The sequence below is a fragment of the Felis catus genome, chromosome D4, assembly GCF_018350175.1.
Source record: "Felis catus isolate Fca126 chromosome D4, F.catus_Fca126_mat1.0, whole genome shotgun sequence".
Classification (NCBI taxonomy): domain Eukaryota; kingdom Metazoa; phylum Chordata; class Mammalia; order Carnivora; family Felidae; genus Felis; species Felis catus.
Genome location: NC_058380.1, coordinates 70,939,727 through 70,966,597, shown reverse-complemented (window position 1 = coordinate 70,966,597; position 26,871 = coordinate 70,939,727). Strand labels below are relative to the sequence as shown.

At 38.5% G+C, this 26,871-nt stretch overlaps 1 protein-coding gene across 4 annotated transcripts in view; it reads left to right on the top strand.

Annotated features, from left to right (window-relative positions):
* SVEP1 (sushi, von Willebrand factor type A, EGF and pentraxin domain containing 1) overlaps positions 1–26,871 on the top strand; it is a 351,417-nt gene that overhangs the window by 247,844 nt on the left and 76,702 nt on the right. For all 4 annotated transcript variants that reach the window (XM_045043475.1, XM_023242560.2, XM_011288665.3 and 1 more), the window contains 12 exons: positions 3,459–3,623; positions 4,181–4,414; positions 6,302–6,463; positions 7,929–8,090; positions 14,841–15,002; positions 15,408–15,499; positions 16,835–16,931; positions 18,552–18,665; positions 19,714–19,827; positions 20,627–20,828; positions 24,112–24,269; positions 25,123–25,324. In XM_045043475.1, coding sequence (XP_044899410.1) covers positions 3,459–3,623; positions 4,181–4,414; positions 6,302–6,463; positions 7,929–8,090; positions 14,841–15,002; positions 15,408–15,499; positions 16,835–16,931; positions 18,552–18,665; positions 19,714–19,827; positions 20,627–20,828; positions 24,112–24,269; positions 25,123–25,324 — 1,864 coding nt within the window. The remainder of the gene's footprint in view (positions 1–3,458; positions 3,624–4,180; positions 4,415–6,301; positions 6,464–7,928; positions 8,091–14,840; positions 15,003–15,407; positions 15,500–16,834; positions 16,932–18,551; positions 18,666–19,713; positions 19,828–20,626; positions 20,829–24,111; positions 24,270–25,122; positions 25,325–26,871) is intronic.

Here is a 26,871-nt window from a genome sequence, read left to right as displayed (position 1 = left end):
ATTGTTATAAAACTGCCGAACACTTCCAGAATACTGTTTTTAAAAATAATAGTGATAACAAAATAGTGTCATGGTTAAGCACCATGGACTCTAACACCAACTTCTTACATCCAAATTCTGCCTGCTAGCTTGTGGTCTTGAGCAAATTTGTACTCTGTGCCTTACTTAGTCTTCTCACCTATAAAATAGGTATATAAGAATTCTAAACTCATAGGGCCATTCTCAGGATAAATGGAGTAAACACAGGTACAAATAAAGTCCTTAGAAGGTTATCTGAGACAATATTAGTTGACATTACAGCAGACATCCTTTTTGTTTCTCGCACTAATCACATATATCGTATTTTTAGTGACTTAGCATGAAGAGTGATGTTGACCTTTGCTTTATACTTTTTCAATTTTAGAAATATTATTTTGCATATATGTTTATTGCAAAAATTTGAAAACTGCCAAAACCCAAAGAATGAAATAAAGATAATCCACATAAATAATCCTGTAAATAATTCCATTAATGTACTAATATATGTATATATAATATACTAATGTATATGTATACACACATATAACTGTACATGTATGTGTGTATATGTGCCCATATTATCTTATTAACCTGAATTTTTAGTTAACATTTTATTGAGGACATTTTTCCTTTATTAAATATTATACTTCAGTTTCAGGGGCCACATATTATTATTTAATCAATCAATTGCTGTAACTTAGGTAAACAACTTCCGGTTGGTAGACTTTGGGTTTCTCTCCATTTTAACTGTTATATAAAACTTCTCAGTGAAAATTTCGGACATTAAAATTTTAGGTAGAAAAATATGAAGTGGCATTGGCAGTGGCGCGACTAGAGTAACAGGCATCTTCTGCCACACGTGACCCAGGTTTCCCCTCCCACGTTACTGAGGTAGATTATTGAGGGTTTAGGGATACACACAGAGAGAATCACTTGCCATCAGAAGACTTTGAGATAGGCAATGGTTGTCATCCAATAAGGATCAAAATAACAGTTTTCTAGATTCAGACATGGACAGATGGTACCACTGATCCTAAGAGATAAGCCTTCATCCTTGAATGCCTTTACAATGGAGAGTCCCAAGATTAGCATAATATTTATTTAAAAAAAAACATTTTAATTTTTAAAGAGAGAGAGAAAGAGCATGAGTGGGGAAGGGACAGAGAGAGGGAGACACAGAATCTTAAGCAGCTCCAGGCTCTGAGCGGTCAGCACAGAGACCCACACGAGGCTCAAACTCACAGGCCGCGAGATCATGACCTAAGCTGAAGTCAGACGCTTAACCAACTGAGCCTCCCAGGTGCCCCAAGATTAGCATAATTTTTCTAACAACTTGATGAGTCATAATGTATGAAAAATATACTATATATATATACTTTATATATATATATACACTTTATATATATATACTTTATATATATATATATATATATTAATGGTTTGACCTCATGATAGTCTTATAATTCAAATGAAAACTAAAATGAGATGCCATTTTCAACCTGTCAGATTAACAAATTCAAATAAGAATCGTAACACCCAAACTTGGCAAGGGTATAAGGAAAAAAAAGCATACTCGCATATTGAACACAGAGGAGAAATTGGAGGACAATGGACAATATGTGTCAAAAGGATTAAAAACACTCAAGCCTGAAATTCTCCTTCTAAGAATATTCCTCAAGGTAAAAATCATGCCAATGTGCAAAGATGTACTCCATTTCATAAATTCTAAGGCGTTCATTTTTCATCTGAACATCTCTGAAATTGGAATATGTCTTCTCAATAATGGTGCTTACACTGTATGAAATCCTATATGCACAAGGATGTTCAAACTTTTAAAATAACCTAAAAGTCTGAAAACAGAAACCTGGTTATTTTTTGGTATATAGACATAGAAGAGAATATTATGAAAACATTTGACACAGAAATGCCATAATATACCATTGATAAAATTAGAAAAAGATTACTAAATAATATACACATAGTATAATCTTTTATGTTTATATCTATTCCACTGTTACACGTATCTGTATGCATAAATGTGTATGTGTGGGTTTATATATCCATAGAAGAAAATCTTGCCTAAAATGCTATAGTTGTTACTTCTATGTGGTGGAATTATAGATAATTTACACTTTTTTTTTTTTTTGGTCTTACTCATCTGTTTTTCTATAATGGCTACCTAATACTTGTGGGAAAAACACTTAAGTGAAAAACAAAATTATTTACAAAATTATTTATCGTAGGCAATTTTAATAGCCCAAAACAAGTTAAACAAAAAAAATTTTTAAGCAGCTTATTTTATTTAAAAATCTATTTTAAATTTTATTTAAAATTTTTTAACAGCCTACTTAGGTGGACAGGCCTGTATAAATATAATTTGATATTTATAATTTTTTAATGTTTATTTATTTTTGAGAGAGAGACAGAGCATGAGTGGGGGAGAGCAGAGAGAGAGAGAGGGACACACAGACTGCGAAGTAGGTTCCAGGCTCTGAGCTGTCAGCACGGAGCCCGACATGGGGCTCGAACTCACAAGCTGTGAGATCATGACCTGAGCCGAAGTCGGACGCCCAACCGACTGAGCCACCCAGGCACCCCAATATAATTTGGTATTTAAAGCACATAAGTAAGCAACAACAAGATACTCAGGCCAATATTCGCATCATTTACTGGGGTTTTAGAGTGAGTCAAATACTGAGCTAGATGGTTTATGTATATTGTCTCAGTTATCCCCCAGACCTGTGCGGTAAGAATAGTGACCTCAATTTATAAAAGGAGAAAGTGTGGTTCAGAGAGATGAAAGTAATTTGATGAGGACTGTACACCCTCACATCATGAAGCTACAATCTGAATCCATGCAGGGAATCTAAAGAATCTCAAGTCTCCATGTCACATCCTCCAGCATGGTTACATCACGTTTAACTTACATGCTATCTTCAGAAACTGACCCCACTCTAAAGTATGATGTAGCTATCTTGAATAATCCCCACAAAAGGAAACCTGCTCATGTGCATTAAGTTCGTAAAGCTGATATTAACATTTTTTAAGAGAATGGAACAAACCCTGAAGGGAAATGGGAATTTATTAAAATTCTGCACCCACATCCTATTTACCTCTAAAGCTGAAGTAATTAACTATTAGCTCAAAGATAGAATGGCTTACAGGCATAGGTAACTCCATTGAGACTTGTCTTTCTTCTTTTTGGTGTAATTCTTTGGTAATTTAAATTTAAAGTGATGTGCCTAAAACTTATAAAATTATAGACGAAAACTATGAGGTTCTAGAAGAAACCCTGTATTCAGTTCACTATGGACATCATTCAGTTCATTATGGACAATTTAAGAAATAATCAAGGGTGATCTGACTTGTGGCTTAACATTAAAATCTAAATGCTGCTAGAGACAACTGTAGAATCTTGTTTCTCTGCCCCAACTGTCTAGGACCTGGTGGCTGGGGCGCGGCTAATAGGTTGGATTACTCTTATGATGATTTCTTGGACTCCGTGCAAGAAACACCCTCAGGTGCCAGCAAGGCCAGATCTTCACGAATGAAAAGAAGCGCCCCATTATCTAACCACAAAATTAAGTTAATTTTTAACATCACAGGTAAGGATAGACTGTCTATTTGAAAAAACAATATTGTGGGGAAGTCTTGAAACCTATTTCAAGTGTGGAAACCTTGAAAATAGGTGTGGAAACCTATTTTGCAAATTTTCCATGTCTTATTCTTAGGAAATAATCCTGGAACCCAAAACTAGGGACAGCACAGTCCCCTAAGTTTTGTCTTTCTTTTCAATTTAATATCACAGATAAATTTTATGATTCTCGCAGCAACAAGTAGCCTTCTTTGTACTCATTTTGACATGACACACTGAGGCATGTTTTTAAAAAGCAAGAGCTTGCAGAAATTTAACATGCTACCTGGGAGAACTTCATAAAAACAATCTAGATCCAGCATATAAGAGAAGGATTTAAACAAATTGCATTGTTCCTAATATTGTCCACGTACTAGTTGTTCAGTAAGTAGTGACTGAGTCTGAGTTTATCTTTCCTGGAAGATTCTAAATATGCCATTTCTTCTTGCTGAAGAACTAACTACAAACAGTTTCCTGAAACACCGTGTGTGCCGTGTTATGTTTTATTTCATCTTGTTTTTATCTCAGCTAGTGTGCCATTACCCAGTGAAAGAAATGATACCCTTGAACTGGAAAATCAGCAACGACTCATTATGACTTTGGAAACCATTACAAATCAACTGAAAAGGATCCTCAATGAGGAGCCCATGTATTCCTTTCAGCTTGAAACTGACATGCTTGTAGCCGAGAGCAATTCGTTGGAGACTGAAAAGGCTTTCCTTTTCTGCAGACCAGGCTCAGTGCTGAGAGGGCGGATGTGTGGTAAGACTTTTCCCTGCAATACAAAATACCTGGCGCATAGTGGGTCAGATGAGATGCACAGAGCTGTTCTACAACTATACAGGGATACTGAAATGAAACATTTCGCTCTTGCTGTGTGGTCCTTACTACCATTCTGTCTGAGGAGTCTAAGTAACCACTGTTGTTCAGGACAAGAAAACTATTTCACGTATGGGACTCAGATCCTTAGAGTTCACAGCTTTCAACAACATCTCCAGTAATAATAATAACGAATACTTTTGGACCATTTCCATAGGCTGGCTGAGCACCTCTCGTGTTTAATTCTGTTTACCAATTCTGCGAAGTGCTATTATTATTAAGCACATTTTATGGATGGCAAAACTGAAGCCGGAGAGAGAGGCTAGGCACTTAGTAAGTCTTACCCCTTAAGACAGTAAGTGGTGTAGCTAAGATTCCCACCCAGGTAGCCAATGCCAAGTTCGCGTGGCATAGAATCAGCCATTTTAAAGTGTACAAGTTCATTGGTATTTAGTACATTCATGATGTTGTTCAGCCATCACTGCTACCAAAATATTTTCATCACCTCCAAAGAAGATCTCATAACCATTAAGTAGCCATTCCTCATTCTCCTTACCCCCAGCCCCTTAATTTCTAACCCCGACTGCCACAGTCTGGATCAATTCCAGCCTGTTTCCCGTATAAGCCGATTGTTTATAGATACTGGAAACTCCTCTAACCAGGTTCTGTACACTCAACTGGACCAAATGACGTGAGTCTGGTGCCAGTCTCTCTGTAGGCATGGGATCTTGCCTCCTGGATGGAAAACCTTCCTCAGCAGTTTTTATTGCTTTTCCCAGAGCTCAGTTGGGTGATCAATTCAGCCCAGCAAAAGCACATTAAAGTGGTCATTCTGAGCCTGCTCTTGTTTCCTCCCTACCTTGTGAATAAAAATTAGAAGTCACCTTGAGCAGTGTTCTGCATTTCTCAGTGTGTTCTTGAGACTGCCTGTAGCAGCAGCATCTGAAGTGCTTACCAAAATGCATCTTGACTCAGGTCCTATCCCAGAACTAATACATCTGACACTTTGGGGGCAGAGCCTTGGACTCTGAATTTTTAGTGAGTTCCCAGGTAATTCTTATAGACTTTAACATCAGAATCCTCTAGGTGCTAATTTCAAATATCCTCTCTGTGCAAATACTAAGGTTGCAAGCAGCCTTTTAGTGGGCTTAACATTCCACTGTGGTCTCAGAAATCCTGAGTCACGTCAAGTCCGCCAAGTAGTAGACCAGATCTCCAAGGAAGGAAGGTCCTGACATTGGCCTGTTTCCTGGGAACCCTTGAGTCTGAAGATGCCTCGGACTTGCCTTCAGTGGACAGTAATTCCTGTAGGCAGAGACAGGGGTCTGCTTAACTCGTCTCTTTTACTCTCACAGCCTTTTCCTGGTTTTGTTTCTAGAAATGATGCTGCAATGGACAAGCAGTCCATTTCATAAGGGAGCCATTCAGAGCAACAGCTAAGGAACTGTTTTTCAGATCTTGAAGCCTCAAATTAACCTAAATGTGCGTTGTTTTATCCTTTTCTTTCAGCAGCCTTTTCTTTGTTAGCTCTGTGTTTCCCGGGATGATCTTCTTTAATCCACACTTTAAAGCCCCTATCATGGAAGCCTGAAGCTTGGGCAATAAGAATTTGCATTTTCTTAAACAAAAAAGAATCTACTCTTGGTTTCTAGAAATACATTTCTGGAAGGTTTGTCTTGTGAGTAAACCTCTGACAATAAGATTTAACACATAAACAGTAGTACTTGGAAGCGTGCTTAATTATTTTCGTGCCTTAGGACAAAAGAACCCAAATATGTTCCATTTCTCTAGTTTACTGTATTCAGTGTTTCCTGTTTGTTTTCTTTTCAGTCAATTGCCCTTTGGGAACCTATTATTCCCTGAAGCATTCTGTCTGTGAAAGCTGCTTCACGGGATCCTATCAAGATGAAGAAGGGCAACTTGAGTGCAAACTCTGTCCAACAGGGACTTATACTGAATATCCCCATTCTAGAAGCAGCTCGGAATGCAAAGGTAATGGCTTAGTGCACATTTTGACCAGAAGCCTGAATTTGATCTCCAGTTATGAAGTCTCAATGGCAGATAGGATTATTTTTGTCTTTTGATTTTCAATTATTATCTTACTGTTTCCCTCACTTTAAAGAAGTCTATTTTTTCCCCTTTGGAACATTTTATTGCTCTAAGTCAAATTCCACTGTCAATAATTCGAATCCACATTTATCAAATAACTCAGATTTTTTTTTTTAGTGAATCTCACATTAATTGGTGGCAAGGACTTCTGTAACACTTTGCAATCATATTAGAATGATACTTGATACGAGATCAACTCTCCATTTACTTGGAAATTAATGACTATAGGTACAGATGCATGTATTCTTTCTAGTAAAGTATCTCAAGATTTTATAAAAACATTTTATTGTCATTCTCAATAAACATTCCTGATGAGAATGTTCTCTTTCATGGTTAAAGTTAAAATAAGCTACACCTAGAAGAAGGAATTTCAGACCTGCACCCCTCACTGTTGTTGCAAATGCAGATGTGGTTGCTGAATGACAAATATAAACGTGAGAGTTGCGCTAGGTGATTAGAAGTGCTAAAAACATTAGCAGTGCTGGAAATGAGCATCATTTGGAGGACGAAGGCAGAAGGAATGGATGGTGTACTTGGGGGTTGAGGATTCTGGCCCTACCACAAAGCCACTGCTTTGAATCTTAGAAAGTTGCTTAATCTCTCTGGGCTTCATGCTAAGACTACTTTTATTCTCTGCTCTGCCAGCCCTCAGATGGGGTCTGTAGGTAGGAGGGCAGAAGAGGGCCAGTTCTCAGAGCCATGAAGGTACCACTGTAATTATGTGGTTCTAGCCCAATTTGAGGTTTTGTTTTTTGTCACTCCAGAAGTAGTGTACAAGCTGAGAACTTATGCAAGGACAAGTCCCCCTGTGTACAACTTGTTCTTATGACAGTACCTTTCTGAGATGGGATTTCTAACTTCACTCAAAAACCATTTATTGGCAGGGGCCTGGGTGGCTCGGTTGGTTAAGTGTCCGACTTCGGCTCAGGTCATGATCTCACGGCTCGTGAGTTCAACCCCTGCATCGGGATCTGTGCTGACAGCTCAGAGCCTGGAGCCTGCTTCGGATTCTGTGTCCCCCTCTCTCTCTCTGCCCCTCTCCCATTTGTGCTCGGTCTCTCTCTCTCTCTCTCTCAAAAATAAATAAACTTTAAAAATTAAAAAATAAACAATTATTGGCACTTTCTAGGTGGCTATGCTAGGTAATAACGAAAGTAACTAGAAATCAGTCTAAAACTTACTAGTACAGAGAAGCATGGGGCAGTCTAAAATACAGTCTATATGTAGTTATTTGTGTCCCTCATTGTATCCTGAATAAATTAAAATGCAGAAAACCTTACCCTACCGAGTGCTAGTTTTGTATAGCTTAATGTCGTTGTTCCTAACCATATTACGTTTTTCTCTTCAGCTCAGTGCAAACAAGGCACTTACTCATCAAATGGCCTTGAGACGTGTGAATCGTGTCCACTGGGCAGCTACCAGCCAGCATTTGGTTCCCGGAGCTGCCTCTCGTGTCCAGAAAGCACTTCAACTGTGAAAAGAGGAGCCGTGGACATATCTGCTTGTGGAGGTAATCGAAGCCTTAGAAGTTGTAATTTCTTTACACCTGATACAGGTTCTATACCTGGAAGAGTGGAATGTTTTCAGCAAAACCGTTATGTCTACTGTACGCAAAGAAAGTAAATTACTGTCTCTTCATGGAGAGTTTCCTTTCATTCAGCCAGTCAACACTTAAGTCTAAACACCGGCAGCACAAACACCGTGCTCTGCCTTTAGGATCCCAAAAAAAGGTGCAAGGCTTGGTCTCGGGATTCAGTATTAATAAACATGTGCCTCCATGATATGTCTCATCTAGGAACTTAGTTTCCTCCTTTATGAAGTGAGGTCCTGTCTCATGTTCCTTGAAACTCTGAAAAGACATTCAATGAATTATGACATTTCATTTCCTGTAGTTTGAAGGTTTTTGTGAGCAGTTATCCACTCTGGCTGTACTTTGGAATCATCTGCACATTTACATCAACATTTTAAAAATACTGAAGCCCTATCTCCTCTCCAGTATTCTGATTTAACTTGTCTGGTGTTCTTTTTAAGTTCTATACCCTTCCCCAAGTGATTCAAAAGTTACAAGGGGGCACCTGGGTGGCTCAGTCAGTTGAGCTTCTGACTTTGGCTCAGGTCATGATCTTGCATTCGTGGGTTCGAACCCCGCATCAGGCTCTGTGCTGACAGCTCAGAGCCTGAGCCACCTTTGGATTCTTGTCTCCCTCTCTCTCTGCCCCTCCCCTGCTTGCACTCTGTCCTTGTCTCTTAAAAAAATAAAATAAAACATTAAAAAAAAAAAGTAACAGGAAAAGTTGAGTATGACTAATTTTGGGTCTCACATGTCAGCATGGAGGGCTTCAAAATGAAGATTGCAGGGCCCCACCCTTAGAGTTTTTAAGTCAGCAGGTCTGGTGTGGGGCCTGAAAATTTACATTTCTAACTAGTTCATTAGTGATGCTCCTTCTACTTGGTCCAGGGACCATATGTTGAGAGCCACTGGTTTGTTTGTTTGTTTGTTTTTCAGTTTATTTATTTATTTTGAGAGAGACACAGCATGAGCAGGGGAGGAGCAGAGAGAGAGGGAGAAAGAGAATCCCATGCAGGGCTCAAACTCATGAACATTGAGATCATAGCCTGAGCTAAAACCAAGAGTCGGTTGCTTAACCAACTGAGCCACCCAGGTGCCCCAAGAGCCACTGGTTTAAACAGAAATAAAAAGATTAGGGCTCCAGTTTTCAAATATTTCTAACATCCCTACCATGTACAGTTTTCCAATACAGCATAAAGACTAGAAGATGCAAACAAAACTGAAAAATGAAAACTTAAAATGGCCATGACCCTAAGGCTGAGAGCCCTGCTGCCAGGAACTCCCAACTCCATGCATGTACTTTGCAAAGTCAATGAAACTTGTTTAAAAATAAAAAGTCGCTGGCCTACCTTTGCTGCATCACTGGGAACAGAATAAGCATGCTGGTTGAAACATGGCTTTTTAAAAATTGTGGATCCTCCACTTTCTCTACACCCTTATTTAAAAACCTAAGGTCTACGGCCATCTGAAAATTTAAAAACTGCTCCCTTAGTAAATAATACACATCTGTATCCAATTAGAAACAAATTTTTGGAGAACAACTGTATAGGACATTTTCCTTTGGTGCTGGGACATTCCTTTGTAATGTCCAGCATTACATCTTAGGATCTGCAGTCCTCATAAGACGGTACTGCAGGGAGAAAACTAGGAAGCATGCCATAATTACAGGTTTTATATACTGTGCCAGTTTCGCCAGTTTAAATCATCTCAGTCAGGTGGGATCGCAGTACATAGAAAAGTCTGTTAGAACTTTGGAACCGGGCAAGCAGCGTTCATTAACCTGATATTTCACTGAAGAGAAGAGAATTTAACGGCAACCTAATTGAAACTCATAAACCATGTCTGTTACGTCATACCAGCTTTGAGGATTCTTTTTTTTTTATTAAAAAGCAAATCAGGAGGCGCCTGGGTGGCTCGGTCGGTTAAGCGTCCGACTTCAGCTCAGGTCATGATCTCACGGTCTGTGAGTTCGAGCCCCGCGTCGGGCTCTGTGCTGACAGCTCAGAGCCTGGAGCCTGTTTCAGATTCTGTGTCTCCCTCTCTCTCTGCCCCTCCCCTGTTCATGCTCTGTCTCTCTCTGTCTCAAAAATAAATAAACGTTAAAAAAAAATTAAAAAAAAAAAGCAAATCACGCTTCACATTATGGTTGAAATAGATCTACTAAGGACTTTTTTTTTTTTTTTGGTCAATATACAAATGAGTTTTGGAAGAAAGTCTACAGTAAAAAATTCTCTTTTTCTCCCTCACTCCCTCCAACCACAAAAGTAACTAGGATCTTTACAGTGAAACAAATTCATATCTGACGATTTTTCCTTTTAGCTTCCCAAATAAGCCTTGAGGTTTGTCTAATACCAAATTATTGCAATAAAGTGATTATAATTCCCAGAAAGTCTCTAATTAAACTTCTGGTAACTGCCATATTTCTCCTAATATTCCCAGCATAAGTTTTAACCACATTCTGTTCGTCATAAGTGAGTTAGGCAGAGCTGAACTCAACATTCTTCTGTGGTGTTAAATAAATACCGTTTTACTTTAAACTTACATGTGTATGATTTCTAAAATAGTCTCATATATATTTGTCTCAGTTTTAAGCTCCTTCCTTCCTCCCTTCCTTATTTTTTTCGTTCTGTAGTGATTTATTTTTAGGTATATGTTTATGGTTTACCTACTCTTTTACTAAAGTATTACTTTTTGCATTCTTTAGCATGTTGAATTTAAAGTTATTTTTAAGTATATTACTATATTAAAGTAATATATATTTCATGCATTTCATGTTTTATCACCACTTAGAATATTAAATATCCTTAGGTCTGTGGCTACAAACTGAAGAGTCTGAAATTTTTCATTTTTTAAAAGTGACTTTCAGGGGTGCCTGGGTGGCTCAGTCAGTTAAGCATCCAGCTCTTGGGTTTCCGCTCAGGTCATGATCTCATGGTTTGCGGGTTCGAGCCCCACATCAGACTCTGTGCTGGCAGCAGGGAGTCTGGCTCAAGCTCTCTCTCTTACACACAAAATAAATAAATAAACTTTAAAAAATAAAAATTAAAAAATTAAAAATTACTTAGACTTTTATCAGAAGAATAAGTCCCACAAATGATTTTTTTTGGTGATGGTGTTGTTTACATATGGTCCTATAGGAAAAGGAAAGATTATTGCTGAACTAGGATGATATTTCTTACCCCGGCCCCACAGAATGAAGTTAAAAGGAAGCTTAGGATAAGAGTCTCTGACCCCTGAATTTGTTTTAGGAAAGCCATTTATTTTATTTCATATTTTTTTAAGTTTATTTATTTTGAGAGAGACAGAGTGAGAGCGCATGCACTCACATACAAGTGGGAGAGGGGCAGAGAGAGAGAGAGAAAGATAGAATCCCAAGCAGGCTCTTTGCTGCAGGCCTGCAGTGGGCTTGATCCCATGAACCAGGAGATCATGACCTGAGCTGACTAAGAGCCTGCCTGACCTCAAGCTCAACCGACTGAGCCACCCAGGCGCCCCAGGAAAACCATTTAAAATGCAAAATTCACTTGGCTCCAGGGCTGTCTGTGTTATCCTCAACACCATCAGGGAACAGACGTGTGGGATTACATTTTTCAGGTCACTTCAATGCACTATTTTTAATTCTATTTTAATATCACTTTTGGCATACTTAGATTTCTCTCTGTCTCCAGTAGAAGAGGTTAAAAGGATCTTGTCCCATTTTTCTTGACTCAGAAACCACAGCTGCTTTGACCAAGATTCAAAATGAAACTTTTCCCCCTTTCTTCTTACAAAATTAGACCATGAGGAACTGCCTGTGTATAGGCGCATGTGTGTATTTAATACTGTATTGTATACTACATATAACGCTATTGTTATGTATGTTATGTTTACATTTACATATGCTATATGTGTATATGTATGCTTAAAACATATATATATGTATATTTACTATATGTATCAATAATATATTAAGTACTGACTGTCTACTCCTGGAAAGTATATTTCTGATGACAACTGTCTCCCTTTGGAATATAATTTAAGCTCATTTTCACATGAAAATTCACATTTTCTGTGCCAAAAAGCAAAGTATAAGGGGCACCTGGGTGACTCGGTTGGTTAAGCATCTCATTCTTGGTTTCAGCTCAGGTCATGATCTTGCACTTTTGTCAGTTCAAGCCCCATGTCAGGCTCTACGCTGGCAACACAGAGCCTGGTTGGGATTCTGCCTCTCCTCTCTCTGCCACTCCCCCACTTGCACTTTCTCACTGTCTCTCAAATAAGTCAATAAATGTTAAAAAAAAAAAAAAAGCAAAATATAAACGTCACTGTTTTGAAAAGCCAACTGACTTGCTGATTTTTAATCTTAAGATTTTATTATTATTGCATATTAGTATAATTTTTGGCATTCTGTCAGTTTCTAGGGATGTAGGCTCTTTTTCTTTTTGAGGGTAAGGTGCTGAAAAAAATGTATGTGCAAAACAGTTTAATTCATCATAGCATCTTGGTTTCACTGACAGAATTTATATTTTTACCTTATCATACACACTCATATATCCTCTGAAGCAGAGTTTTATACCTTTATTGGTGAAAGATCTATGCCTCCAATTAACTACTGTAATTAGCTGTTTGGAGGTACCTTTTCCAAATAGATGATAATTTTTTTGGAAACTTGACATTCAGAAAACCCATTTTAAACTCAGCAACTTTATAATATGTTTGTGCAAAGCCCTGTCTAGAACTCTGAGATCTAGCAACAAAGAATAGATTAATTTATTCTTGGTGAGCAAAGGTATTTATAGTTTGAAGTTTTAATATACAAATGTTTTTGTTATAACAGGTATCTTGTTTCACTGAGATACTTACAATTTAAAGTTTTAATATAACAAATGTATTGGGGCGCCTGGGTGGCGCAGTCGGTTAAGCGTCCGACTTCAGCCGGGTCACGATCTCGCGGTCCGGGAGTTCGAGCCCCGCGTCAGGCTCTGGGCTGATGGCTCGGAGCCTGGAGCCTGTTTCCGATTCTGTGTCTCCCTCTCTCTCTGCCCCTCCCCCGTTCATGCTCTGTCTTTCTCTGTCCCAAAAATGGATAAACGTTGAAAAAAATATATATATATATATAACAAATGTATTGAGAATATTTGTTTCTAAACAAGCATTAATATCTATGGTATCTTCTGCCATCTCTTGATTTGACTCCTGACTTTTTGTCAGAGGGTGTGTAAAAGGAGCACTTTTGCAAAAGATGTGACTGGCTGTTGCTGCTTAAAAACTTTGACCTAAACCTCTTGAGATGACCTCAAATGCTTTATTGCTTATTTAATGTTTATTGTCATACCAATAAAAAAGAGATGCCATTACCCAGAGTATCCTGCTCCGTTGAGCCTCAAGTGCATTTCTAAATTTTTCGGTCATATTGCTACTTATTTCTGCCATACTGATTTTTATTAACAAAAACCCAAAACCTAAATGGAAGGTATGCTGAGATTCCCCAAAGCTACTTCCTTGTGTTCTTCTATATTTAAATTTATGCAGACACGTCTTGATAATTTTAATGGTTTCCTCAGTTTGTAATGGTTTTAGGACTCATGCCCATGACACCAGTCAGTGCACATAAGAACATGCTCTGGATGAATTCATCTTTGGGTCACAATCTAAAATCCCAACCCAAAGATTTAGTCGTGGCTAGTCTGCCCCATCTTCCCTCTGCCAAATGCAACCAAAATTTATTGAAGAAAATGCAAGTTCGTGTCATATTTGAAGCTATTTCTTGTTTGGTTACCGTCCCACCAATTAGCAAGATTTGGATAAATGACAATATTCAACTGGATGTTGTTTATAAAAAGCATGTCTAACACAAAATGACATAAGAGGTTTAAAAGTAAAAAAAAAAAAAAAGACCCTTCCCCATAAATACCATAAATCATGGATAACTATACAGGAGAAATAAAATTTCTAATAACATGAAAAAAGCAACTTAAATCATCATCAAAATGTAAATTCAAATAACAGTGCAATTCCATTTTCACTTTCAAATTGAAAAAATACTTAAGTGATCATTATCAGTAGTGATGAGTACATAGTAAGAACAATTCCATACACTACTGATGGGGCTGTAAGTTAAAATCTTTTTTATTTATTTATTTTTTTAAGAATTTGACATTCTGTATTAATGGCTTTACATTTTCCATTATCTTTAGATCTATAGATTCAACGACTCAAATTCAGCTGTTCAAATTCAACTATTATCCCAAGGAAATAATCAGCTGTATACATAAGTTCCTGTAGAAAATTTCACATCAGCAATATTTATAATAGCTAACGAAGAAAAGCAACCTAAATGGCCAGTAGTAGAGGAAATGTTAGGTCGTTTATGGTCTGTCAATGGCATGTAATATTTTTCTTTTCTTAAAAACCATGCCGGTTAACAAGTTGGAGAACGATTTGGGAAATGCTTAGGATATAATGTGAAGTAGAAAAATCAGAATACAATATTACAAGGTCAATTCAAATTTTTATTGAGTTAATGTGTGTTGTTAAGGGGGGTGGGGAACAACAGAACGTTTGGGTGATAACATAGTGCAAGCAGTGGATATGTGCAAGAGAATATTTTCACAATTCAGTAGCTTTCTTACTACTGAAAGTTGATGTACTTCTTTTCAAAATAGAGCATGTTGTTTCTGACTCACAAATGCTTTGTTTTTACCCGTGCAGTACCTTGTCCAGTAGGAGAATTCTCTCGTTCTGGATTAACACCCTGTTACCCGTGTCCTCGAGACTACTACCAACCCAATCCAGGGAAGTCCTTCTGCTTATCTTGTCCCTTTTATGGAACTACAGCCTCCTCCGGTGCCGGATCGATCACCGACTGCTCCAGTAAGAAGATACACTTCATTTCTTACGTAATCTCGCATGTTGGAGACTTGCGTTTGTGCTGTGGTAACCGTGATTCCGAATATTACTATTCTCAGTGGATGTAGGTGTCGGGACTTGCTAAATTGTCCTTTGGGGGGCTTTTTGATGACAGTGACTCAAAGATTCTTATTTTGGGAGCATTGAACTTGATAACTTCCACATCTCTCTCTAAGAGTCTAGGATTTAGTTATATATGCCATCCATCTATATGGTCTCTTTTTTACTGTTACTAAAACAAAATATGCGTGACTTTACCCACTTTGATAACCAGAATGTTGACTATCATATTTAGGTAGAGTCTACTTACTGGCAATATCTACGGCACACTAATTGGAAAATCTAATGTTTTCTTATTAATCTTATTAGGTTTTAGTTCAACTTTCTCAGCAGCAGAGGAAAGTGTAGTGCCCCTTACTTCTCCTGGACATATCAAAAAGAACTATGAAGTCAGCAGTCAGGCAAGTCCCTTTTATACTTCTAGAATCGTCTCCAGTGGAATGTTTGGAAAACATGATGTCATTTTACATGCCACACTCGGGGAAATGGCCAGATTTGAAACCTTAAATAATCGTCTCATGAATATTATCAATGAATAATAGTATTTACTTGTGACTTCTAATAAGAACTTTAAAAAATGCAGTATCAGAAATTCTGAGTACCAAAAATTGGGAATTTTCCCCAGCAATGTCTGGCATAGAGAATGTGTGGATAAGGGGAACCTCTAAATTCACTAATAACTAACACTTATCACAAGCATAACCGATCATTTGAGTAAGGGGCATTTGGTTTAGCCAAAGGCCTTTTTTCTGATTGGCAGGAAGAGTTACTCAACTTTCATGAAAATTATTTAAAATTTTTGTCAGAGAAAAAAAGAGATTGTTTATTGGAATAAGGTATAGTTTTTTTAAAAAATTAAGAGATAGAGCTCATGAACATAACTAGATTAATTGTTTGGTAGATTTAGCCATTACTCTGAATAGACCTTGCCCAATGTCATGATAAATTCTTTGGCTCTAAGTATTTTTAAGGAGGATAATAAGGCTGTATTTCTTTTTTTTTTTTCTTTTTTTTAAATTTTTTTTTTCAACATTTATTTATTTTTGGGACAGAGAGAGACAGAGCATGAACGGGGAAGGGGCAGAGAGAGAGAGGGAGACACAGAATCGGAAACAGGCTCCAGGCTCTGAGCCATCAGCCCAGAGCCTGATGCGGGGCTCGAACTCACAGACCGCGAGATCGTGACCTGGCTGAAGTCGGACGCTTAACCGACTGCGCCACCCAGGCTCCCCAAGGCTGTATTTCTTATTTCAAGTTTCTGCAGTCTCGTCCAAGCTTGTCAGGGCTTCATAAGTCACATTTGAAACTGAGCCCAAGCAGACATAGAAATTTGTAATAATAACCAGAGAAGTGACTACCAACCCTGGAGAAGTATTAGAATCCTCTGGCCAAATTTAAAAAACAATGATGCACAGATCCCCAACCTCCAGAGGTTCTGATTTAGCTGGTCTGGGTGGGAGCCCTATCCTGTGTACTTTTAAAACACCTCAAATGGGTTCTAACATGAAGGCAGCATTTGAAAACACTTACTAGAACATCACCTAAGGATAATATATATCATATATGTCCAACATGGCAGGCACCAACATGATGCAGGCAACAGTCCAGCTAGCATTGCGTGAACTCACCCAGAAACAGGAACCGAACACTGCAAACATCAAACTCCCTAGTCAGGATTGCTTTGAAGTGATTGAGTGTTTTGTCTCTGAAAGATTTCTTTTTTTGCCACCCGGTAGGTTTTCCATGAATGTTTTTTAAACCCTTGCCATAATAGTGGAACCTGCCAACAGCTTGGGCGTGGTTATGTTTGTCTCTGTCCATCTGGATATACAGGTAACATAGAGGAATGCAACTTTCAATATACGTTTCAAATGAAATCATTGTGACTTGCATATCAGACTCTGGGACGCTAAAAATAAACCCTGTGAGATACATTAGACTGTATCAATGCACAAAAATTTGATTAGGCTTGATAAACCAAGGTGAAAAAAGTGCATAAATTACAAATTACAGTTTTCTTTGCACATTTTGGAGGAAGAATAACGAATCATCTTCTGTATGAAAAAGTTACATCATAACTCACAATTTAAATAGGAATGCAGTTTCAGAGGCCATGGCCAAGGCTCCATTCTAACACAAATTAAATGTATGATACTCAACGTAGAACAATTTGTCCAGCATAAACATCTTTAAACAAACTCCAGTTTCTCTCATTGGCCTCACACTAGTGGAAGTTTTTGTGAATAGCTGTGATTTGTTGCTTCGTTTCTGTCTTTCTGGAAGCTATGCCTGGAAAAACAATATGGCTTTGAACTTGATTACACAGGAATTATGTAAGAATTATGTTTTCTTGCAGTTTGAGTCACATTCTAGTTCAGTCCAGAAATACAGTTTTTGAGAGGGAAGTGAACTATATCTTAAAATTATAATTTATTTAAAATAGTTTGCTATTTCCTCCTAGAAATGTAGTTTTTGCATTTTCCCTACTTTTATGAAGCCAGCATAAAATATATTTTCAATGAGGAAAATGGTATTGAAATAAAAGAATTCACCACAAAATGAACAAAAGGAAAGTTGGAAAACAAGGTAGCCCAGGCGTATCAAGAATATGGCATTCCACTTATTTCAACTTGGGTGTATGTGTGTGTGTGTGTGTGTTTCAATTTTCACAGAAATTTTGTCCCAACATTCCATAAGAAATAATGGATCTCATCCTAGAAATTTATAAGCGAGTGGTGGTTGAGCAAGGGCGTAATACAGAACAGTGGTTCTCAAATTTTAATGTGCATCGGAATCATTTGGAGGCCTTCTTAAAACACAGAGTACTGGACCCTAACCCAGAATTTCTGATTTCAGTAGATCGAGGGAAGTTTTGATCATTTGCATTTCTGTCTCATTCCCAGGTAATTGCTTATGCTATTGGTCCAGGGACCATTTTGAGACCCAGTGGCGTAGAGGAAGAACATGGGTTTCTGGCAGAGCTAGCCCACCGATAGCTTGTGTGCATCCTATGGAAAGATATATCCTCACTCTAGGACACCTGGTATAGGAGCTGAGATCTGGCAAGACTTGGCCCCACCCCCTCTTCTCAGCCAGTGGTCTTGGTGGAACGTATACATGACTCGGTGCTTTTCACTTTGGAGTTAAGCTAATTTCTGGCTCCATTTTATGCTCCCAGGTCTTCTCCCTCACCCTTCCCACCACCAACCTCTACCTTGGGATTTTCTGTCTTTTATGTATTTTTATAAGGATATCTTAAATCTCTTTAGAAAGAGGCAGTGCTTTCATTAAATACTTAACTAGACGGTAGCACTTAAGGGATATTGCCCTTTCCTTCATCACCACCGCTCCCTATAAATTCAGATGATTGAGAGAATTGTCTTTAAATGATCATGGTTCTGTTTCTGTGAATCCTTCCTTTGATTGTCCTTCAGTGTTTGGTTTCCATTTTAGGCTTAAAGTGTGAAACAGACATTGATGAATGCAGCTCGCTGCCGTGTCTCAACAGTGGAATTTGTAAAGACCTAGTTGGGCAGTTCGTTTGTGAATGCCCATCTGGTTACACAGGTAAGAGGAGAGTTTGTTGTCTTTACAGTATAAACATTGAAATCATTGAAATTTCGTTGCTGGAAATCAAAACCACAAATAGTATCTTACACCTGTTCGAATGGCTATCATCAAGAGACAGGAGGTAACAGTCTTGGCAAGCACATGGAGAAGAGGGAGCCTTTCTTGGTGGGAATGTAAACTGGTGCAGCCTCTAATGGAAAAGAGTATGGAGGTTCCTCAAAAACTTAAAAATAGAACTACTGTATGATTCAGCAATTCCACTGCTGGGTATCTATCCAAAGGAAATGAAGTCACTGTCTGGAAAATTTGTTCATTGTAGCATTGTTCACAATAGCCAAGATATGGAAGGAAGCTTAAGTGTATCTCAAGGGATGAATGGATGAATAAAAGGCGATCGATTTATATGTAGTGGAGTGTTACTCAGCCACAAAAAAAAAAAAAAAGGAAATCCTGCCATTTGCAATAAATGGACAAAAATGGAGGGCGTATGCTAAATGAGATAAGTTGGACAGAGCAAGACATACTGTATGATCTCACTCATATGTGGAATCTAAAAGAGTCAAACTCACAGAAACGGAGTGTCAAATAGTAGTTTCCAGGGGCTGGGTGTGGGGTTATCATATATGTCATTTAAGGGTACAAACCTACAACTACTAGATAAGTAAGTCATGTTTAAGGACTCGGGGAATAAATTCAAGAGAGAGGTGAACAACTAACAAATAATATAAAGTTTTTAAAGCAGATCACACTTATCCTAACTATAAATAAATATAAAAATAAATAAATAAGCAAGATATTCACGGTCATCACTTTCCGTCCTATGCTGAAAATACCAGATTTCCTGCTAGAAATGTTTTGCAGTAAGTAGAATGGAAGAAAACATTTTGCTGCAATATATTTGGCAAAGAGCAACAATTTTTCACAACTATATTAGCCACAATTCCTGATTCTTCTGTTCTTACACCTGAATGGCTTGCTTGAAAACTATTAGTCTTAAATTCCTTTCAGGTTTTCTCTGGGTAAAATATTCTGTTATTCTCTGCAGGTCAACTATGTGAAGAAAATATAAATGAGTGTAACTCTAGTCCTTGTCTAAATAAAGGAACCTGTATCGATGTCTTAGATGGCTATCACTGCACCTGTGTGAAGGGATACACAGGTAAGATGTTTCCATTTTTCCTTCATTGTCTCAAAGTCCTGAAAAGCACCACAAGGTACTACATTTTTTTTTAACATTATGCTATGTTAACATTGACTTTCTGATTTTGTAACTGTGCTATTATTATCTAAGCAAAAGTCCTTTGAGGAAATTCACCCTGAAGTAAAAGGCATCAAAGGTGCAATTTAGTCTCAAACAGTTTAGAAAAATGTGTGTGTGTGTGTGTGTGTGTGCACGCATATGTATGTGTGTGTAAAAGGAGACACGGAGACAGAGAGAGAGAGGAGACCAGAGTTTTATGCTAAGATAAACATTCAAGAAGGAACCGGAAATAAATTGTATAAGATCGTATTGCAAATTGATGCTAAATAAAATGATGTAGTATATATAATTTATAAAGAGAAATTTCCAGAAAAACGACCAGTGAAGGAAAAGGGCAAGGTCAAAGAAACAGAGTAAAATTTTGAACTAAATTTGCTAGTTTTATCTTTTAACATTATCTCAATTAGATGTCCCTTACTAATGTTAGCTTCAGGAAGTTCTAAGATAAAAACAGAAGATTACCAAAAAAAAAAAAGAAAAAAGAAAAAAGAATGCTAAAATGACTTACAAAAGCCAAAGCTCATTCAGGAGTGGATCTCAAAGCAGTGTGACAGGCCAGTAGTTCTAACAGCTTCCCTTCCAGGAAGGGAATCTCCTGCTTCCTTCAGGAGCAGCATCCTCCAAGGAGTCAACACTTTGATCATGGTTTCGAGAAGGTTAACATTTGGGCTCTTTCCTCGTCCTCTTCCACCCCCAGGCCTGCACTGTGAAACAGAAGTCAATGAATGCCAGCCAAGCCCATGCTTAAATAATGCTGTCTGTGAAGATCAGGTCGGGGGATTCTTGTGCAAATGCCCTCCTGGATTTTTGGGTACGCGATGTGAAAAAAACATGGATGAGTGTCTCAGCCAACCGTGCAAAAATGGAGCTACCTGTAAAGACGGTGCCAGTAGCTTCAGGTAAAGCCCTAAGTCTGGTGCTTTGCACTGTTTTCATTTTCTTAACCATTCAGTCATGCTGCAGTCTTTACCGAGTATTGCTGTGAGTCCCGAGTCAGCCATTCCCTAATTCTAGCCCAAGAATAGACTACAGTAGACTCTCCCCACCACCTGAGGTTCTGATTCACTAAGTCTGGGCTAGAGTCTAGGCAGCCTGTATATTTTAGGTTCCCCTGTGATTCCGATGCACAGCCAGACTTGGAAACCACTCTTCTATACTTGGGAGTTCAAAAGATCAAAGGAAACAGAGTAACGCAGAAGCAAATACCCGAAGCACGAGACAAAACCTCATTTTTAAATGTTTTATATTTTAGCTGGAGGTTTTACACCAGCTAAAGTCAAAGGAAATTGTGCAATCATGCTGTCACAGGGCCAATCGACAGTCTCTGTGGCTTTCAAACATTTTTTTTAGCTCAGTAACCCTTGCTTCATAAGAAATCTAATATGAATGTAAACAAGTAAAAAAAAATAAATAAAAACCAAACTTTTGTGTTCGGAAACAGTAGTATTTGTAGAGAAGAAACACTTTGTCTTCCTGAGGCAGCTCTTGGGGTGCCAGCGGAGTATCGTTTGAAAACCAACACTCTCCTTCATTGTGATCAAGTCTGCCCTATTTCATCCTGTTACCCGTGCAGGGTGTATGCCTCTGTAGTACAGATACAAAAAACAGAACTCGTCTTACTTGCAGAATCTTAGGAAACTTTATTGTCCTCAACATGCCACTGTCTCTGTAAGTTTATAAAAGTTAAAAGAAAAAAACACTCTACCCCAATTCCAGCATTTCCCAGTCCTCTTCTGGTTCAGCAACCCCCCCCCCCTTGTTACTGTCCCCCAACAAAATAGCCAGGGCACTATCCAGAAGAAATAGGAAGCAAATTCTGCCAGTGAGACTTTCACTCTTGATGTGGAAATGAAATCTCATCAGTGTAGCTTCATCTTTCATAGGCTGTTTACATCTTCTGGCATATAGTGCCTACCCATAGGAAATGAGAAATTTCCAGATAAACACAGAGTTCTAAAGTCTCCCCAGCGTCAAAAACAATTGCTGATTACCAAATCTGTCTAAATCCTAACTAGAGGAAAGGTGAAGGTAAACTCTCCTAATTCCGAGGAAATGTTAGTTGTCACCACAGTGAACCTGTTTCACAGACAAGGATATTGGACTGCCGTGATGATGTTAAACATGGGCAGATAAAGAGGAGTGAAATTCTAGCCAAAATAGATTTATTGCCAAATGGAGAGAACTCCGTAAAGATCCCCCCCCCCACAATTCCAACTGACATTTTCTCTTAAACCCTGAAACACCATTTATTCTTAGAGGTCCCCATGTTAACTAACAATGTTAACTATCATGTATTGGACTGATCGTTTTTAATTAAATATTTCAGACATACAGAAGGTTACCAAGAACAATAAAAGTCACACACTCATCACAGCAATTATCAAACCTTAGCATTTTGTCATATTTGATTCACATCTTTGGGGTTTTTTTTTTAATGTTTATGTATTTATTGAGAGAGAGAGAGAGAGAGAGAGAGAGAGAGAATGCGTGAACAGGGGAGAGGCAGAAAGAGGGAGAGAGAGAATTTCAAGCAGGCTCCACGCTGTCAGCACAGAGCTCGACACAGGGCTCAATCTCACGAACTGTGAGATCATGACCTGAGTTGAAATCAACAGTTGGATGCTTAACCGACAGAGCCACCCAGGGGCCCCCACATCTTTTATTTTAAAGAAATACCTTCTGAAGATAGTTTTGGAGTCCCTTCAATACACACACACACACACACACACACACACACACACACTCCTCTTTTTCCTCAATAGTAACCACTATTCTGAAGTTGGTGAATATTTTTCTCATTCAGATTTCATTTTTTACTACATAAATAGTATATAGTATAATTTTACATATTACATAATTGGTATTATACTATATATATCCTTTTGCAATTTAGGTTTTGTTTTCACTCAACATTATGTGTTGTCAAGGTTGATACATTTGGCTCTAGTTTATTTATTTTAACTGCTGATTAGTATTCCAGTGAATGATTATACCATGGTTTATTTTCCCATTCTCCTTTTCATAAATATTTAAAATAATGCTTATGAACATTCATTACATGTGTCCTTGTGCACTGGTGCAGTAATTTCCTGGAGCACGTTAAGTAGAAATGGATATACAGGGATATACAGCCTATGGGAATATAAACTCTCAAGTTCCCTTGACAATCCCAAATTGTATTTCTACTCACTATATGAGATTTCCCATTTCATGACACCTATATCAGCATTTGACATCATCAAATATATTTTCCATTCTGACTGGTTTAAATGATTTGTTGCATACCACAGAGACCATATGGCATGATGATTAAGAACAAGGCACTAGATTGAGTTTAAAATCCTATTCCAGAGGCGCCTGGGTGGCTCAGTTGGTTAAGCGTCTGACTTCAGTTCCGGTCATGATCTCACAGTTTGTGGGTTCCAGCCCCACATCAGGCTCTGTGCTGACACCTCAGAGCCTGGAGCCTGCTTCTGATTCTGTGTCTCCCTCTGTCTGCCCCTGCCCCCCGCTCACACTCTGTCTCTCAAAAAAAAAAAAAAAATTAAAAAAACTTTTTAAATGATAATAATTAATTAATTAATTAATTAATTAATTAATTAATTAAAAATGATACTCCACTGTTTAATAACAAGAGAACTTGGGCAAATCAACCTCTCTGAGCCAGTTTACTTGTCTGTAAAAGGGGAATGATAATAATGCTACTTCTTTAAACCAGTAAAGATTGGTTTAATGTATATAAAGTCTTTAGAATGGCACGTGAACTTTTTATATTTTTTCCTAGCACTTCTATGGGGAGAGAACTCCCAGTGTGTACATAATACTTCAGCTGGATCAGACCTACTTCCTACACTATTTTTGCTACTACAACACTCCAAATATATATTGTCTTAAAGAGGTTTAATCAAAGGAACTAAAAAAAATAAAGGTGACTAACAAAGTATTGTTTTTACGTGGAACGTGTTTCAGCATTTCAGAGTATTTGACCCAATTTATTTAAACTAAAAACAAACAAAACCCAATTCACCCACTTCTGCCATCCCACCTCCACTCTGGCAACCACCCATCTGTTCTCTGTATCTATGAGTTTCAGTTTTCAAAGGCTTTTGAGACAATATTGTCATAGATGGGAGACTTCTTCTGATGCCTTTCTATGTGTTAGTAACATTTTGTTTCTTTCAGGTGCCAATGTGCAACAGGCTTCACGGGGCCATTCTGTGAATTAAACATCAATGAATGTCATTCTAACCCATGTAGAAATCAGGCCACCTGTGTGGATGAATTAAACTCATACAGTTGTAAATGTCGGCCAGGATTTTCAGGCAGCAGGTGTGAAATAGGTATATATGAACTCAGTGTTACTCATAACAGCACTAAAATTATTGATATCATAAAAGTGTCCATTTTTACCTGTTCCAAGCACTGTCTACATACCATAACCTATGCTAAGCATTTTGAATTTACTTAATCTTCATAGCCATCCAGCAGATGAGGTAATATTCTCCCCCATGGCAAAGGTGAGGAAACTGAAGCTTAACGGGGAAATAGAGAAAATGGAACATAGTAGAACTCTTCACATTCTACATGTTTAGAAAGGACGCTTGATTTAGGAGGACTTGGTTTCAGAGTCCGTGGACACGAATGAGAATCGGTGCCGAGCAGCTTTCTCGGGACGCTGGAGTCTCTTAGCTCTAGGACTTTTGTTTTGCTGAGTGTGGTATGCAGGATTGGGGCAGAGCTGAATTGCTCATGAACTAGGGAAGAACTAGGGGCTTGAGTGGAGGCGGAATGTGGCCCTTGCAGTTATCCCTCCTCCTCTCCTGCAGCATCAATTACCCCGTTCTATGGAGTCATCCCATCAGCATATAGACATGCCTTAGTGTCTCTAAGTAAATGCCAGCTTTACTAACTTCCCAATTCCACCTCTCCTTCTAGCTATTCCCTATTTCTCTGCTTCCTGACACTACTGAGTGCTCTCCCTATCTTAGATACCCACTGATTATTCTATTTAAAAGAATGTGTTCTATATTTTATAAATAATATATATTTAATGTTGAAACTGCTTCTCAGATCATCATATTTACTGAAACGGGCTGCTTTGACAATAGCACTACATGATCTGATGATCACCTTAGACAGTTGAAAAATGCCTCCCAAGTGCCATGGGCCACACACTTTTGTTGTTTGTTGCAGACCAGTCTTCAGGTTTTAACCTGGATTTTGAAGTTTCGGGTATTTATGGCTACGCCATGCTAGATGGTGTGCTTCCACCTCTCCATGCTGTAACCTGCACCTTCTGGATGAAATCCTCTGACACCACTAACTATGGGACACCAATCTCCTATGCGGTTGAGAATGGCAGTGACAACACCTTCCTCCTGACCGATTATAACGGGTAAGCAAAACCATCAGGAAAGCCATACTCTGGATCTTATCCCGGCACCAGGTAGAACTGACACTGGGGATGGGGGACAGAGGAACAAGGGGGTCAGGTGCCCCAGCAGGACAGCAGAGTGACAATAATCAAACAGAACATTTGGGCAAGTTCTGTAAGAAAGTTTCAGGGATAGTACCTTCTGCATGTATTATGTTTTGCTATTTTCTAAGTATCACTTCATTTGATCTTCATAGTGACCTGAGGAACTTGTTTTACAGGTAGCAAAACAAAGTTTCAGAAGGACTAAATGATTCGCCCAAAATCTTACACCTTGGGAGTGGAAGAGCTAAGTCTCAGACTCTGACTCTTAACACTGACACTCTTTCTTTCACATATCAGAGCCTCTGTGGGTTGAAGGATTTCAGTGACATTACTGACCCATGCGAGACACATATATTGAATATGAATCCACCTACAAGTTCAAGTGTACAAAATGATATTTCTTTATTTCCTTTGGATCAATTAATTCCAACTGCAGGGCCCCATCTCTCTGGGCTGTCAGAAAGGCCATCCTCAGCTGTCTCTGCCTTCTTTTTCTATTGAGCACTTCCCTACCTTAGATTTTTGCAGATTGTCAAAAACCCACAGAGCTGTGTTAAAGAGCCATAGACTTGGCCAGGACTTTTGTCATCGGTCCTTTGTCCACACTGCTCTCCACTGGGCTGTGAACTGCCCCGGCTTCCATGGCTCCTTCAGAATCACAGCTCTTTGCTGCGTGGAATCCTTACCTTCAATCTAGACAGATTCTGTGGTGTCCTTTCTCTGTCTGATCCTCCCAAATTTCTGTCCTGTTGCTACTGAGCAGGTTGCCAGCCCCACAGAGCTCCCTTCCCTCCCCTCAGTCCATGGGACGCTCACTATTCTGGTGGAAATTGCCCTGTCCTCAAACCCTATTCTTTTAGTGGACCTGAACTTTCAGAAACAAAATCCAAGGTATTTGCAAAAAACAAAAAAAACCCAAAACTCTCCTGAGGCAAAATACATATAAAGAGAGAATCTGTTACCCCCTTGAATAGCAGAAGGAAAAGGGGAAAACACAAAGGGGAAACAATTAATATTATAAAGATACCATTTTTTTCCACAAACATCTTTGAATAGGGACTAAGAAGATGCAGAAAGAGATATTTAACGGATTCTTATCTTCCTTATGAGTTTTCCCTAATTTTTTCTTTTTCTCCAATTGCTTTTGAAGATAGTGTACTTTAAGCTGCTTCTTATCTTTGACATTCCCCAAAGTGACATGGTTGTTGGAACCCTCTTGTAGTTGGTCACCTTTGTTTAGTGCCAATTATGCTTTCTTTTGGAGTGACATACGTTGTCTGCCCTGTGACAGCTTCAGCAGCCCAGAGACAGAACTTCTTTCTGAGAGTCATCTGAAGCTTGTTCCTGGTCTTAGGAACACCCATTCAGAAGGAAGGAAACCAGTCTGACGTTTGTACAACTCTCATTCCTTCCATTCTTGATTCACCGTCTCCAGGATAGACAGTTGGTGAATTATCTCACAT